At 33.5% G+C, this 17,795-nt stretch overlaps 3 protein-coding genes across 3 annotated transcripts; 2 read left to right on the top strand and 1 right to left on the bottom strand.

Moving 5' to 3' along the window:
* Positions 1–309: 309 nt before the first annotated feature.
* Positions 310–1,304, top strand: LOC124531275 (H/ACA ribonucleoprotein complex subunit 1-like). The gene has a single exon (XM_047105784.1). The coding sequence runs from the start codon at positions 395–397 to the stop codon at positions 1,115–1,117; it is 723 nt and encodes a 240-aa protein (XP_046961740.1). The 5' UTR covers positions 310–394; the 3' UTR covers positions 1,118–1,304.
* A 594-nt stretch (positions 1,305–1,898) lies between these two features.
* LOC124531273 (ER membrane protein complex subunit 5) lies at positions 1,899–3,063 on the bottom strand. Its single transcript, XM_047105783.1, has 3 exons — positions 2,780–3,063; positions 2,584–2,636; positions 1,899–2,164 (listed from the first exon to the last, which is right to left on the bottom strand). Exons 1-3 carry the CDS (start codon positions 2,853–2,855, stop codon positions 1,943–1,945), a joined length of 351 nt encoding a protein of 116 aa, XP_046961739.1. The 5' UTR covers positions 2,856–3,063; the 3' UTR covers positions 1,899–1,942.
* Positions 3,064–3,470: 407 nt separating this feature from the next.
* On the top strand, positions 3,471–14,508 carry LOC124531253 (sodium/potassium-transporting ATPase subunit beta-2-like). The gene is made up of 6 exons (XM_047105754.1): positions 3,471–3,718; positions 5,528–5,785; positions 7,323–7,503; positions 10,759–10,870; positions 12,273–12,441; positions 13,245–14,508. The coding sequence occupies exons 1-6, from the start codon at positions 3,586–3,588 to the stop codon at positions 13,346–13,348; spliced, it is 957 nt and encodes a 318-aa protein (XP_046961710.1). The 5' UTR covers positions 3,471–3,585; the 3' UTR covers positions 13,349–14,508.
* Positions 14,509–17,795: the final 3,287 nt, after the last annotated feature.

The following is a 17,795-nucleotide window of genomic DNA, read 5'->3' as shown; positions in this document are numbered from 1 at the left end:
ATATAAATTATGTGGAAAAGGGCACAAATACTTTTAATTTCAAATATATAACAACTACATATACATGATATACATATGTACAAACGTTAATAAAATGAGTAAACACACAACTATGTATAATATATGTAAGCATGTATAAATATTGTAAATACACGAAGCCATATATAATGTATTCAAAATGTATTTTTTGAGGTAATTATTGGTTTTTAAAATGATGAATTGGAAAGAAGTTATTTATTTAAAATAAATATTTTCTGTTTTCATCTGTTGCGAGTGCGACATAGAATACTGTCATTGTCAACTATATTGACTTTGATTGTCAAGAAAGCGTGCGCGGTGCGCCGAAAATATAACGTGACTTGAGGTTATATTTGTTTTTTTTTTTAAAGTTAAAATGTCCTTTCGCGGAAGAGGAGGCGGCGGAGGTGGCGGTCGTGGCGGGTTTGGAGGAAGAGGAGGTGGTAGAGGTTTTGGTGGTGGCCGAGGCCGCGGTGGCGGAGGCGGCGGTGGCTACAGACAACAAGACGCTGGTCCCCCTGAGTCCGTGATTCCTCTCGGCCACTACGGCTGGACAGTTCAAGATGACCTCGTATGTAAAGTAGACATCGAAGACGTACCCTACTTCAATGCTCCAATTTTTCTTGAAAACAAAGAACAAATCGGCAAAATTGACGAAATATTTGGAAATTTACGAGACTATTTCGTTTCTGTGAAGCTAGGTGAAAATATAAAGGCGAAGAGTTTTAAAGAAGGGCAACAGTTTTACATTGATCCTGCTAAGTTATTACCTTTAAAGAGATTTTTGCCACAACCACCTGGAGCAAAACGAGGAGGTGGGCGTGGTGGGAGAGGTGGACGTGGCGGCGGTGGATTTAGCAGAGGAGGTGGCGGAGGATTTGGCCGAGGAGGTGGCGGCCGAGGCGGAGGTGGATTTGGTAGAGGTGGAGGCGGTGGTTTTGGCAGAGGCGGAGGAGGCGGATTTGGTAGGGGAGGCGGGGGTGGAGGTGGATTTGGAAGAGGAGGCGGTGGTGGTGGATTTGGAAGAGGAGGCGGAGGAGGTGGATTTGGTCGAGGAGGAGGCGGAGGAGGATTCAGAGGTGGCCGCGGAGGAAGATAATAATGCGTATGGTTGGTGTACATGTGTAAAGACTGTTACTAGAAGATATGTTCTGACTCTCCTCACATTATATAATTATAAGAATGGCTTTGTTTATTCTTACAAAACTATCAATGTATTAAGGTTTTACTAAAGGATACTCTTTTGTAAATAAGCTTATGACATTGAAATGGAATTTTTGTATTTACCTAATATTTTTTAAATAGGACACTAAGAGTATAAAATATAAGTCTATTGTCATGTGTCGAGGGCTTCACAGCATACATATTTTTTCCATTAAAATAAGAAATACAAATTTAAAAGAAATCTCTTGTTTTATTTAGTGCACTTGTTGTACATGGCATCCCATATTCTTAAAAAAATATTAAGTCAAATTTGGGGTGTTTACCCCAAAAAGGTACTACTACTAATATAAGAAAAAAAAAACAAGTAGCAAAGTAAATAGAATAGAATCAATTTTCATGTAGCTATACTCTTTACTAACCATAATAGGAAAAAACCAACATTTAACAGCAAATCGCTGTGATATTTTAGTTTACAAAAAAGTGGCAATTTGGATGTCAACTATACTTCTCATAATTTTGGAAATTATGTTAAAATGGAAATAAGTAGTTAATGAAAAAGTGTTATGTTAGAAATAAATGTATATTCATAAACTCTTAGTAGTGTACCATATGAGTTATTAGCTACGGTTTATTTATCTTTTTTCCTATTCCATTAGAATAGGCTATGTTTTAATATTTTCATTGGTCATAGCCTTATAAAATAAAAAAAAACATTCTTGAAATAAATTAATATATTTTTAACAATGTCTTAATACTATCATCATTCTAAGTTTTCCAGCTCGCCTTTGCTTGGTGTTGGAACAAAGTCATCGGCTAATGCTCTTCCTCTGTGATTAAATATGTAGAATGATGGAAGATTGCGTTGAGTCTCCCACTTAACAGTGTTCAGTTCTGCTGCAGCTGGGATTTCACGAAGCTTGCCAGATACATTAAGAACTCCCCACATCACTGCAAATAAGCTTGCTACTGCCTGAATTATTATCTGTAATGAATAAGTATTTGTACAACCGTCCATTTTAAAATTAGAATTATATGAAAATAAAATAGGACCAGAGAAACACTAAAGAGGCACATTATTGTATACAACACTATTAATTATTATTGAATGTATAAATTAATTAATATTTAATCAATACCCTCAATTTTAGAGTGTCCTCAGTAGAATCTCAATTCCAATTTATTGTAGCTTTTTCATATAAAAAGATAATATATAATTATAAATTATATTTTGATATTTTTGTAACAATTTCATGAAATAATGTACATGATGAGATGGACTGAATCTATAGAACATGATATTGAAAAAAACATTATTTTTTCATTCTAATAAGCATTATTTTTTAATAGAGCATTTAAATAAGCTGCACTAGATTGTTACTCATATAAACTAATTTCACTTACATCTAGGGGTAATGTTGTGAATTCTTGTGAAGAAATTCGCAGGTACGAACGATCTGTAAAAAAGTGTCCTGTTTTAATTACCTCAATAATGCATAATAACTATTTATTATTATGAATAATGATGTATATTTATACGTTGTGTTTATCGCTGTAATATTTAATGGAATCTTAAAATTATAAATTAATATATACTTACGTTGTGCTGCTGAGAAAGCTGAATGAAACAGCGATATGAAACCAACAATGACAATTATTTTGTGAACAGATGCCATTATTCTATTTAAAAAAAAGATTTCTTTTGATAATTGCAAAACAGTAATATTTGATTATTTTGAATGCAAAACGATTAAACAGAAAGAAGAAAGCGTCGAGATTCCTAAATAAATAGGTAATTTTTCATGTATCTCAAGTCATATATATGACATTTATTAAGTGCACAAACTGAAGTACCTAATACCTATCAAGAACTACCTAACAAATTGAATTGACACTGACAACTGACAAGTGATAATATGCATAACATAGTCTGTTGTACGCAACATGCAAAAGAAAAGAGGCTATACCGTCCTGATCTATAAACAGTTACCAAAAAATAAACTAGTGATTAAGTTATAAAAAAGTAAGTTTGACAAAGTTAGTTGATGCGAATTAAATAAAACATAGTTACGAGGTAACGTAGGTACAAAACAAGTGGTAATGACGCTTCGTTTACACCCTTCTATGTGTATAGATTTACAGCTTAAAATATTAAAATATGGAAATTATTCGAGTTAACTATTATAAGTTTGTTTTTATAAATAGGAAATAAATTAAATAGGAAATAAATTTGTTGTCTGTAACTTATTAAGTGGCTAGCAACTGTCAACCGTTGTCAAAATAAATTAAAATATTTATAATCTGTAAACACGCACGTATGTTTTGTATTGAGGCGGTTGTGTTTCATTATTTTCGTTTTCGTAAAATTCAATTTTATAAATAAATAGTTACGAAAAAACATTAAAAATGCCTAATTCTAAGATAGAACAATTCGAAATGGAAACAAAGCCTCTGAAGAAAACATCAAAACAGAAATTTTCTGATTTTTTTTACAATGAAGAAACGGGAGCGATTATGGGAAGAACTCCTGAAAGTTGGGGTAAAGTTGTATATATTTTTTATGAATTATAATATTTTATCCATATTTATTCTAAATATCATATTCAATATTAAAATTGAAATAGTTACAGCGCTTAAAAAAGTTCAGGGCGTGGCTACAGTTAAACTTTGAAAGTCTTACAACTAAAATCATTTATAGAAATCGTTATTTTATGCTAAAATTCTTAAAATAATATTCATCCTAACTTTAATACATAAGTCATTACTTAAATTTTTAGCAACATTATTTTCTAATAGGTCGTTTTTTTAAACGTAGGATGTATAAAGGTTGCCAAAACATCTTTTTTAAAAATAGTGATATTATGTTATCTTTATATTTAAAGTGTGTGTTACATTTAAATAAAAAATCATGCATGTGTTGTTTCACTATGTATTTTAAAATTTAACAATTAATTATAGTTTATTTGAAAGTTCAAACCAAAAAATATATGTCTCCAGATTAGAGAATATTATTATAAAAAAGTTGCATTTTATATCAGTCAGCTTATACTGAAAGTTTCTCATAACAATTATTCAATAATTACAATTATTAATAAAAGTAACCCCTTCAGCAAATAGTCAAGTAATCTTATTAGGATTGACTAGATTTAACTATATATAATAACTTAACAGGTTACATATAAGTATGACTTTATTTAAATATTGTTCATATCTAAGTAATCCATTTACATATGGTATTTAATATTCTCAGAGCTTTTGTAGGCTGATTAATTTGGTGCTTTTAAATTAATACTTGAAAAAAATCCTTTATGAAATAAAATAAGTATCATATATATTGTTCAGCCAAAAATATAGTAAAAAATGAATTTAGATTTATACCAAACTGTTTTTAAGAGTCGATAGTATAATCCTCAGTAGTAAAAATATTGAACCAGTTTAATCCAAAATTAATAATAAAAATGCGAAAATAACTCTGTCTGTCTGTCTCATTTTCACACCAAAAGACAATTTATTTATATAGAAGAAATGCTCAGATTCCTTTATATATCAATTGAAATCTATTGTTGAAATCTATATCCAGTGTTTAAGTAATTTTATCTTTCTTTTAAATCTAATATGTTATGTGAGGTTAATGCAACAGGATTTATTACATGATATCCTTGAGAGGAAGCCTCAACAATCTCTTAATTATAGACTAAAAGAATGTCAGTGTGGTGCTTAGGAATAAAGATGTAGTTGCCCTAATCCCTGAAGCCTTACTCACAATTGACCAGTTTACACCGGCTATAATTAAACCGCTGGGTGATAGGTGTTGGTTTTTATATTGTTTGAGCTGATTAACTTTATAACATGTACATTTGATCTAATTTAATTAAGCTGGAACATTTCGTGTTAATCTTTAAAATTAATTAGTCAGATTTGATAAGTTGTGTTTGCATTTAATACTATATTACACGAAGGCCATTGTTAGAAATTTTAACGATTTATTTTAAGATTATTTCCCAGATTTATGATAAACACACGATAACTTCGTGATTTTTTATTATTTTTATGGAATTATAGACTAACGAACATAGCCACCGGATGGTCAGTGGTTACCATTACCCATAGAAAAAAACAATGTACCACATGCCACGGAAGCTTGTTAAGTCCCTTGTGCCTCATAAACAGGCTCACTTAACCTTCAAATCACAGCTCAATACTAAGCATTACTGCTTCGCGGTACATATGATGTGTGTGCGGTACCGACCTAGGCAGGCTTGCACAAAGCCCGACCACATAGTGTGATTATCCACGATAATTCCGCGTAATCGAGTAATCAGCTTAACATTGTTTTTTTCTTTTGCAGGTAAAATTATAATATTCTACGTAATATTTTACATCGTCCTTTCGGCTTTATTTGCCATTTGTATGGTTACGTTTCTCCAGCATTTCATTAACCCTCGCGTGCCGAGGCTGCAGCAGGAATACAGCTTAATCGGTACCAGCCCCGGTTTGGGTTTTAGACCCCTGCCCCCTGATGTACGCAGCACCCTAATCTGGTATAAAGGAACGGGTTACGACAGTTACAAGTACTGGGAGGATCAGCTAATTGACTTTCTATCAGGTGTGTAATAATAATTTGTGTAAAATTTTAGTGGTTTAGCAATGTTGATGGAAAAAAGCATAGGCCTCTGTATACATTTACCTTAACAGCCTGTATATTTCTCACTTCTGGGCTAAAGCCTCCATTAGAGTAGAAGGTAGCATATTCCACCACGCTGCTCCAACGCTGGTTGGTGGAATACGTATGTGGCAGAATTTCGTTGAAATTAGAAACATGCAGGTTTCGTCACGATGTGTTCGTTCGACGCCGGGCGCGAGATGAACTATAACCACAAAATAAGCAAAGCATATGAGAATTACTACATGGTATACTATTGTATATATTTAATCGTGTTTCTAAAATGCGATTCGTTGAAACACACAATTTAAATGAAACGCCTCATGATGCTTTCCTTCGCTAACAGTAACAAACAAACACTAACAATAGTAGTACATTGGTTTAGTGTAAACAATCTTAGGCTAAATAATAAGAAAACAAAAATTGTGAAATTTAGTACACCAAATGTACAAAATGTAAAAACCGATGTACTCATCAATAGGGAATCGATGGATCCAATTGATTCTGCGGAGTTTCTTGGCCTATCCGTTGATGCCAAGTTGCAATGGGGCCCTCATATTAGCGGATTGGCGAGTAGACTGAGTTCTGCGGCATTTGCGGTCAAAAAAATTAGATTATGTACCGATGTCGATACGGCTCGCTTAGTATATTTCAGTTACTTTCACAGTATAATGTCATACGGTATTATGCTGTGGGGCAACGCAGCCGCTATCCATACTATATTTGTGCTAGAGAAGAGGGCTTTTCGCGCAATCTATAACCTAGGAGCTAAAGAATCGTTAAGGTATAAATTAGAAGAAATTTATATTTTGTAATGTTTATAAACTGATTTTATCAGAAAATGTGATACTCATAGCATTGGTACAAGGAACAAACACAAACTTGTTACTCCTCTTACTCGATTGCAGGAGTCAGTACATCCTTTTTACAAGGAGTCAGTAACTCCTTTGTGGGGCAAAGTATACGGTTTAACAACAGGATCCCAGAAAGCGTTCAAAATGCCTCTGTTGCCAAATTAAAAAAAAATATATTAAGGAACGCTTGTGTGCAGAAGGTTATTATACAATTAATGAGTTTATGATTGATAGCACACCTTGGGAATGAAACGATCGCCTCCTGGCTATTTCATTTCATTTAAATTGTTTATATAATACATGAGACAAAAAAATAACCCGCTTAGTTTCTTTCGCCGCTTCTTCTCAGGTCAGGGTATTTTCTTTTCCGAACTAGTGATACTGGTTCAATTGACCATCAGAAAGAAAGTGTAATACTTCTATATTGAATAAAGCAATTAGAGTTTGAATTTAACAAGTGTAAAAAAATTAAAAAAAATTATGCTTTCCATAGAGATTGAGGTGAGTGATGACGCCGACTGCTGTCTATGATGAATTGATATTGTGTTATTACGACCCCACCCCCCTCTTTTGATCAGCGATTACATAGAAATTAACGAATTAAATCTATTTTCTTTTTGTTTCAGTTTATAAAAAGAAGGGTCAAACGGCCGGTGCCGGTCAGAACATTTACAACTGCAACTTCAAGAACCTCCCACCTCCGGGGAAGGTGTGCGATGTGGACATCCGAGGTTTGGCGCCGTGTATCGATGAGAATCATTTCTCGTTCCACAAGTCTTCGCCGTGTATATTTCTGAAACTGAACAGGTCTGTATTAAATATGTAACTAGCGACTAGGCTTAGGCTATTTGACAATGCGAAAAATAAAGTGCCAACTATTGTAATCAATATATATAATGAGCTTAAAAATGGTTATATATGTACCACAGGTCAAATACAAGCAAGTGACGTCACCGACCACATTGCAGCGCCATATTGTCCGAGTAGCGTTTTCGCGCTATTTAAATAAGGAAATTTTGATATGATATTTTTCGGCAAATGTGTACTAGAAATAGTACTATATTTAATATCAGCATTGCATCTATGGGAAGCCGGAGCGGGTCGCAAGTTAATATATATGTTGTATTCTTAGATCTTTAAAATACACCAATGATATTGATATAGTTCTTTTCAAAATAGATAGGTCGGATCAAGAGAAAGATTTATGTGTCCAGACAGAGTAAGAAAATCTTCGTCAGTTTTTAAATTAATTCCTTTATCAAGTCTTAAACTCTTAGTACATTTTGAAACTAAAGCACTATACTGAAAACTGCATATAAAATTAATTTTATACTAACACACACACACACACACACACGAAAATAGATCTTAAGGCGACGTACCTTTTCTTACCCCGACTGTATAAAAAATGCATAATAAAGTATAAATCGATTCAGCATTACTATAGATCAATATGGTTCACAGGGGCGTAGCTATCGTAGGGCCAGGAGGTGCAATGCACCAGGGCCCCGGAGTTCAGTGGGCCCTCTAAACTAAACCTTAAGCTTCTGTAGCTAGAAAATCACGACCCTACGCACAAGATTTCATATTTGGTATCTATAATTTTAAAGGGTAATTATTAAATAAGGAGGGATGGGAAAGAGGGGGTGAGGGCCCGATTCTTTTTCTATGCACCGGGCGTTTCCTCGCCTAGCTACGCCATTGATGGTTCATAAATAATTTAAATGTATTTTCGAAGATATTACAGGTTTAGAATGCAGGAGCATAGTTGTTTGTATTGTCTGATGACAAAAAGCTATGAACTTTGTATATAGTTATATTATTACCTACATAGTATCAGTGCGAAGCCCTAACGACAACTACGTTTAATATAATATGATTACATTTAAAAAGGTAATTTCTTTATACGCATAATAGTATCGACGTATAAATCCCTGCTTTATAACTTAAGTCTCTGACTGCAGCTTATTAACGATGGCCAGCGTGCCTTTTCACCCTCACACCGGAAATGTCACACAATACTTTAATGCACCCCTGTAAAACTGTAAGGGTGAAGTGAATATTTAATTGATTTCGATTTTATGCATAACCGTTATGCAACATGTAAATACAAGCAATTTGATAGATATATAAAATACAGTCATGTTAGTTAATTGTAATTAGCTAACTTGACTGTATTTTTTAAATGTTGAAGAGTAACTACTGAGTTTCTCGCCGGTTCTTATCGGTAGAATATATTTTCCGAACCGGTGGTAGCTTCACTTAGTTGTTAAATGACGATTCAAAAATGCTTGTAAAAGCCTACTTGAATGAAGTTTATTTCGATTTGATTTGTCTATTATACATATATATCTTATCAACCGACTTCAAAAAGGAGGAGGTTATCATTTTATGAATGGAGAAGCGCATAGATAATCTTGTTCTAAAGTTTCAATGTCATAAAGAAATTAACAATGCTTTATACGGGTTTGTGTTGGTACTAATTTTAACTAACAAAATTAAGTCATTCGCTTAGTATTACGTCTTTATACAAAGCCTGGATAGAATATCACTTCCATTCCACCACTAATCAGATTTCTATAAAATCTATAAAATTTTGTATCGAGTCATATGCCTTTTTCGCTAATGTATTTTTTTACAAACGATTTGAATTTTCGAAACGGCAAAGTTCAGGCGTCACTATAATACAGGGTGGGCCATAAAGTTAAGCGGATAAGAAAACATCATATAAAAAAAAATACCGAGCTCAGGAAATAAAAAATATATTTATTATAAAAAGAACAAATGGGAATTTTATTTTTTAAAGATAACATCATTTAGGTGTTTGCCCTCTTCACGTTTACACTCTTCCAATCTATTCCTCAAATTTGTGAAAACTTTCTCTCACATCGCTCGTAGGATAGCGGACATTTCCTCGCGAATGTTTTCTTTGAGCTGGGCAATCGTCGTGGGTTTATTAGCATAAACGCGACTCTTCAGGTATCCCCAGAGAAAAAAATCCGATCTGGGAGATCTGGGCTCCGGGGAGGCCACGGAATGTCCCCTCGACGCGATATCAGTTTTCCATTAAACACTTCGTTAACGACTGCCAAAGACTCATTAGATGTATGGGATGTCGCCCCATCTTGTTGAAACCAGGTTCTACTGTTGTAAGCTTCAAATTATGCAGTTGGGGAAAGAAAAAGTTACGTAGCATTGCTGTGTAGCGATCGGAATTTACTGTTACTGTATGGCCTCGCTCATTTTCGAAGAAATGGGGTCCGATGATTCCTTGAGCCGACATGGTAGCCCAAACTGTAACTTTAAGCGAATGCAAAGGTCTTTGATGTTTTAATTGGAGATTTTCTTCGGCCCAATATCGACAATTTTGTTTATTGACAAATCCACACAAATGGAAATGAGCTTTATCCGAAAAGAGAATATTGTTTAAACTTTGAAAACGCTCTAACATTGTTTCGGCAAATGCAAGACGTAAATGGTGGTCATTTGGCTTTAATTCCTGGACTAATTGTAGCTTATACGGGTGTAATTTAAGATCTTTTGTCAAAATACGCCTCAATGATGTTCTTGATATGGCGAGCTCAGCTGATCTCTTTCGCGACGACTGCTGGGGATCGCGCCGGACCGACGCTACGACTTCGCTTACATTCTCATCCGTTCTTACTGTCCTTGTTCGTCCCGCAGGTTTTTCATTTAACGTCGAACCCGAAGACTCAAACTTTCTAACCCACGATCTGATCACACTTTCACTTGGACATTGGTTTAAATCATGTAATCTAAAGTTAGAGCGAAATAGACGTCGCGCAATAGTGCACGAATCGCCATTTTTGTAATACGCTTTTACACAAAACGCACGCTGCTCACCGGTGAAACGCTCCATGGCGACTGATTTCCGAGAAGCAAGCTACCTATCTCTGCTACCCACACCCCGCTCCCGCGTTCCGGTCAAGAGTAATGCGATTTTGAAATTCGTACGCCTTTCTGGCCCACCCTGTATCTTCTGTGATCTATAAGGGCGTTATTCTATCAGATTTGTTTGATGTTATACATCTTTGGTTGCAGGATATATGGATGGAGGCCGGAGTTCTACAACGAAACGAGTGTCCTGCCGACCGAGATGCCTCTGGATCTCCAATATCATATCAAGAACATTACAGATTTCAATCGTGATGACGTAAGATTAATCTTTAATTTTATTTTGCTTGAACCGAGATGGCCCAGTGGTTAGACCGTGCATCTTAACCAATAAAGGGGGTTCAGTCCGAGGCAAGCACCACTGAATTATCATGTGCTTAATTTGTGTTTATAGTTCATCTGAGTACAGCGGGGAAGGAAAACATCGCGAGGAAACCTGCATGTGTCAAATTTCATAGAAATTCTGCTACACGTGTATTCCACCAACCCGAATTGGAACAGCGAAATCTTCTCCTCAATGGGAGAGGAGGCCTTAGCCTAGCAGTGAGAAATTTAGAGGCTGTTGTCGAACATTGCTTTATTCTGGATAACTTAATGTTGTCTTAAATTTTCGCGATTATTACACATTTAAATAAAACTAGTTATAACGGATTGTAATCGCGTATATTAATTATTTTGGGATTGAGAAATCGTTGGCGGTAGTTGCAAATAATATTTCTTTGTTCTTCAAATAGACAAATGCCACCTTAGTCTACCCGTGACCACGAACGCTGTAAAGTGCTCGAAACGTCGGGATGTCCATAATAATTAATATATGCGATTACAATCCGTTATAACTAGTTTTATTTAAATCTGGATAACTTTTTATGGCATTTTTGGCACAGGATGGTTATCGAAACCGAAGTACCTATGTTTGTAATTCTTGCCCGGCGGTCTTGGAAACCATCTTGATGACACCTATGTTTGTCGAATGATGGCTACTGCCACATCTGAAACTATTGGGCCGTTGTGTCCCTCTTAATTCCTAAGGTTTTCCTTAAAAGAAGAGTTTGCTTTAGTAATCTACTGACTACTGAATCACAGTGGCGTAGTTATCGTAGGACAGGTGGCGCAGTGCACCAGGGCCCCAGAATTCAGGGGGCTCTCTAAACTAAACCTTAAGCTTCTGAAGCTAGAAAAACACGACACTGCGCACAAGATTTTTAATTTCGTATCTATAATTTTAAAGGGTAATTATTAGTTAAAGAGTGATGAGAAAGAGGGGTCAGGGCCCCGATTCTTTTTAGATGCCACTGCTGAGTCATTGTTAGGCTGTTATTATACTGTTATAAAGATTGGTAATTGTTTATGAAATGTGATTTACTAGCGGCCAATCCCGGCTTCGTACAGCTAGACATAAGCTTTATTTATATTTTTATCTTTCATTTATATATTTTTACCTTTAATTTATATATTTTTTGTTGCTTTTATCCGACATGTTCAACAATTGTCGTTCTATTTCCACTTATTTACACAAAAACCTTAATTATATACTTAAACCTTCCTTATGGAACCCACTGTCTGTTGGTGAAAATCGCATGAAAATCCGTTTAGTAGGGAGATTATCGCGAACGTACAGACGGATCTACTAAGTATTAAGTGTTAATTAAGAGGTTTTTCAGGCGAATATGGTTTGGGTTTCCTGTCACGGCGAGACCCCAGCGGACAAGGAGAACATTGGGCCGATCAGGTACCTGCCGTCCCCTGGATTCCCCGGCTACTATTACCCGTATAACAATGCTGAAGGTTATCTGAGCCCGCTGGTTGCTGTGCACCTGCAGCGACCGAGGAGTGAGTATTTGAACATTTATTTTCTACTATAACTAGCTTTCCGATCCGATTTCTCATTGGTACAAAGATATATAACTTATAACGACAAATATATATTTTTTATTATGGAATCAATTGGTTTCTTGATGGTAGGACTTTTGGCAAACCCAGCTGGGTACCATTCACTCATCAGATATTCTACCGCCAAACAACAGTACTTAGTATTTTTGTGTTCTAGTCTGAAGGGTGCGTGAGTCAGTGTAACTACAGGCACAAGGGACGTAACATTTTTAACTTTGCCTTTTCGTAAATTCAAATTGTTTATAAAAAATACATTGGTAAAAAAGGCGTATTACTCTATACAAGATTTTGTAGATGATAAAAAAGCGTGGAATTAGGATCAGGATATATTAATTTAAATAATTGTATTAACTGACATGACTTTGTATTTTTTAAATGTTGAAAAAGAGTAACTACTGAATTTTTTTGCCCTTTCTTCTCGGTATAATCTACTTTCCGAACCGGTGGTAGCTTCACTTAATTGTTAATTGACGATTCAAAAGGGCTTGTAAAAGCCCACTTGAATAAAGTTGATTTTGATTTTGAGTTCCCAAGGTTGGTGGCGCATTGGCGATGTAAATAATGATTAATGTTCTTTACAGCGCCATTGTCAATGGGCGTTGATGACCACTTACCATCAGAAGGCCCATATGTTCGTTCGCCAATCTATAGCGTAAATAAGTCAATAAGTAGTTACACATGGACTAAACAATGAAACACTGATAATTTATATTGTATTAAATAATTTACATTTTCTATTTTAGCTGGTATAGTCATCAACATTGAGTGCCGAGCTTGGGCGAGAAACATCAAATACAACAGAAGAGATGGTCTCGGTGTGGTCCATTTTGAGCTTATGATCGAGTAATATAAACAGCTCGTTAGCTTATATACTCTGGTCTTTCCAAACACCAAAGCCAATGACCATATTTTTCAAAAAAAAATATGGGTCTCTTTTTAAAAATGGTCTACTGGAAAGACCAATGTTTTATTGCTCGGTCTTTTGAGTAGACCAATGACAAGGAGTCTCATGGAATCTCTTTAAACAATTACCATTGATTTCAATGGTAATATAGTATGATAATTTGCGTGAAAATAATCAATTAGTCTATTAAAAAGCTTAAATATTAATAGTTCTTTCGGATTTTTTATATGAGATTTACAAACTATATCTGACCATATATCTATGTTTCGTTTAATTGACTGAAAATTTAAGACTCTTTTTTTAAATACGTAATTGAACCCTCCTACAGATAAGCTATCTGGAATTTACCAATGAGAAGATGTGACGTCACAAACGAGACGCTATATATAAACAGTTTTGTTATTTTTTTATTTTAAATTAGTGTTTTTTTTATTGTATTTTACATGACTTATGATAATGAGGTGAATAAAGTTTTATGATATTAATCAATTCGTCCAAACGTAGCTGTAATATAGTTTAAGATTTACACGGTCCGTCCAATACGAATGTGCCTCTCGTACTTAGATGTAAGAACCATTCCGAATATGTCTGCTCATTTTTACAATTGCCATGTGTAATATATATATTTTATAACTCGGTACAGTTAAGTGGAAAAGTGACGTATTTTTTTAAAGGTGAAACTCTTTTGATACAATGTAAGTGAATAGACAGATTTCAAACTTTTTATAAATGTGAATAAATGTTTCTCAATGAATTTAATTTAGGTCCATACAAAAGCGTTTAAGAGGTTTCAGTGTGAACCATTTTGTTTTTTTTTGTGAATAAATTAAATTTTCCACAGATAAATGTAAATCAGTGATTATGATTTTTTTTTATATATTTTGTGTTACACTAGATTTAGAATGCAATTTGTAGTTTTATTTCTATATGGTAATATTTTATATGAAAGTCTTATACTTAAATATAATCATGTTTTCTGATTGATATTCCACGCTTTATAATGAAAAATAATTTGTAATAGAAAAATTGATAATATTTTTTCAGTTCTTTTCGTTTGATAAATGAAAATGCGTGCTTAATCTCTGTTAAAATACGATATTAATATTATAGAAGTAATTTTTATGATTCATATATTCAGGAATTTAAAAATATATCATTTAAGAAATATGATGAATCTCTCACATATGCAATTTTAATTATATTTAATAAGGATATTGTGCTATAATAGTTCGTCTTATATTTTCTATGACATGTATTTTGTTACGTTTTTTTTTTATATTCATTCAATAAAATAATAATATAGGGTCTGATTTATTGGTATAATTAGTAATAGTCTGGCAATGTTTACGATAATATAATGTGAGTAATGCCGGCGCCACATGTTCGAAGTTTTGTGTGAAATAACACGAGTAGGATTTTTGTACATCACATAATGTCTACCTACATTGCCTACATTTTGTATGGTTAAAAGTCAATAATTTGCAGCTAATGTGTGTAATATGAATTTTGTTTCTCTTATAAAATTTTAGTTATAAAATTCAGCTGCGTGACGAAATTATTAATAATATTTTATTTCGAATTAGCTTAGATGTCATGATTAACCATAGACTATATAAGTAATGCAAATTAAAACACTTTGAATTTTGTGCATTTAGTTTTTTTGTGTTCATTGTTTTGTACCAGTGACTTAAATGAAAGACTTTTATATTGTATAAACTGTTTGTCCGTACAATGACTGTATAATGTAATCCCAATGTGTGCCTCCATGATTTAGCAATAAATAAATAAATAGTTTTTATATGCTTTGTTTTATTTTACCATCCTTAAAGTGAACCCAGCACGTTTGCCGACGGTTACATTTAAAAAAAAAACTTCATTTGTGGTTATTAACTTTTCTGTGTGAGATAAAACATTTAACTGTTATTGTAGAACAGCTGATATTGGGTTCGATTTTTAAATTGAGTTTTCCATAGACACGATATAGAAAAAGAGCCAGGAAGTTTTCTGGTTTACACTCTCGTGTCTCGAATAGCCAATAGTCATGGGTACTGCTAATCGTAGCAACGTGCCTATTTGGTAGTGCCTAGTCGGAATATGTGTGTGTAAATATTATACTCCTGTGTAGTGAGGTCTATTCATTGAAATTTGGTCAGCACGTTTTCGTTCATTTCATTGAAAGATGAATAATTATCTCAAGGTCGAAACATTCAAAGAAATTAGAATATAGAGCGTTCGGAGATGGGCAACACAGAGTAAACGAAATCGCACAAATATGATATTTGATGTATTAGTTAACTGTAAGAAATTAGGGTTAATGACCATGCCTCCATTTTGAAACAATGTTGTTTTAAAATTGTAACTGTAACTTTCAATAGGTCAATGACACATTGACATTGCGTTCATGATAATATTACAATGTTTGTAAATACTATTATAGATTAGCTCGAAGACTTTTCTATTATTTTATTTGCTTATGTAATGTTTCAAAACATTCGTATTTTCTGCGGCAGATGAAAATATATTGATGTCATATTACAATTATACTAACCACCTTTATTATTTGATTGATTGCTTTAACTTTTTAAATAGTTTATTATTTATTGTACCTAATTCATATCAATGGATTGCAAGATTTAACATGTCTTTGAAAAATGTTTTTAATTTTAAAAGCTATCATACTTTTTGATTATGATTATTTATATTTAATACTTCATAATCGAATTACATAATAATAATAATTAGAAATAAAATTATATACTACAAAGTTGCAGATAAAATAATCATGGTAGTTAGATTTAATTAATTATGAATAGGTAGTATGTATTGTCGTAGAATCGAAAACCGTTGGGGAAAACGTGTTCTGGGGTGGAGGACCGCGTCACGTCAAACGTAGTGTAGGACGCAAGCAATGCAAGGCGGCAGGCCCGAGCTGGATGCGAGTAGCTGGAGAAAGAACACAGTAGCGTGGACTTGGAGAGGCCTATGTCCAGCAGTGGACAAAAACGGGCTGATAATGATGATGATGAGGTATCGTTGAGTATTAGGTAACGAAATTGCCAAGTTATAATATGATTATTATTAGAAGCAATTAGTTGATATATTAGCCATGAAGTCTTACTTAATTAAACTTTCTATTTACACTAATCTAACTTTCGATTTATTTGATTATATTGTATTAATATAAAATGTTTTTGTATTATAATTGTGGTTCACAGTTGACATGTATTAGTGGTACTTACTACTGATTAAATTACTTTCAAATCTTACTAGGTTTCATCGTACTTTGTTGCATTATAATCACTTTTCATTGTTTTCGTATTAGTAAACTTATTGGACTTAGTTGGATATAGAGGTAAGGGACGATCCAACGATGGATAGATTGTGTAAAAGACTATAAAAGAAAATATAATCAGGTAGATAGAAAGTACTATTACCAGAAAAGGTAACTCATTTAGATTAATTTCTCTAGTCTTACGTTTGAAAAGTGTCTAATGTACTTATATTAGTTCACCCACAGATATGTTTGAAGACATGTTTAATGGTTTTTTAATGAACGATGATGAAAATTTCAAGCCAATGTACATTTTCATTATAAAAGAGTTTACTTTAGGTGTTAACAATTGTTATAATTTTTGAATATTTTTTTGGTTAAATTATAGGTTATTTTTAAACTATTTGGTTTTATTTCCTTTAAAATGCAGGCAAAGAATAACGGTTACCAGTTGGCTATGGCAACAGACACCGGCAAACGTCGAAAGAATACTTAATCTACAATATCTATATGTATAGTAGTGTATACCAACATAATACAAAATGCACATATTTATATAAATAATATGACTAAATAATTTTTGTTACAGCATCGTCACGATGGGCCTGTCACATATGCAAGTGTTTATACCCATTGAATTTCATTCCTACTACAATTATAACAAAATAACTCATCACTTAAAAATTCAGCGCTATGTGCAGATTCGAACCCGCTATGCTCGTTTTGCTTTCAAGTGATTTTTTCACCAGACCATCTCGACTCTCTTTTTTATCACATGCATTTAAGTGTTACAAGGTAAATTCCATTATAGTCACATCATATCGAATTCAAAACATAAATTAACTACATGTTATAATGTAATCTTGTAATTATGATAAACGAAATTAAAAAAAAAATAATAAATGCATAATAGAGGAAAACTACTGCATAGTAACGACACATATAAACTCCGGAAAATATCACTTAAGTAAAGTGGTATAAGTGAACTTGTAATGAATTGAACAAACACAGAAAATTTGCCATTAAATCAGACATAAATGCATCTTTTAGTCGACATAGATCGATCATTTATCCAGAAATACCTTGGCTTCGACAAAACCTCAGTTTGCGTACAGCATA

This window comes from Vanessa cardui, chromosome 7 (assembly GCF_905220365.1).
Source record: "Vanessa cardui chromosome 7, ilVanCard2.1, whole genome shotgun sequence".
NCBI classification, from domain to species: Eukaryota; Metazoa; Arthropoda; class Insecta; order Lepidoptera; family Nymphalidae; genus Vanessa; species Vanessa cardui.
This window is presented reverse-complemented; position numbering and strand designations above follow the sequence as displayed.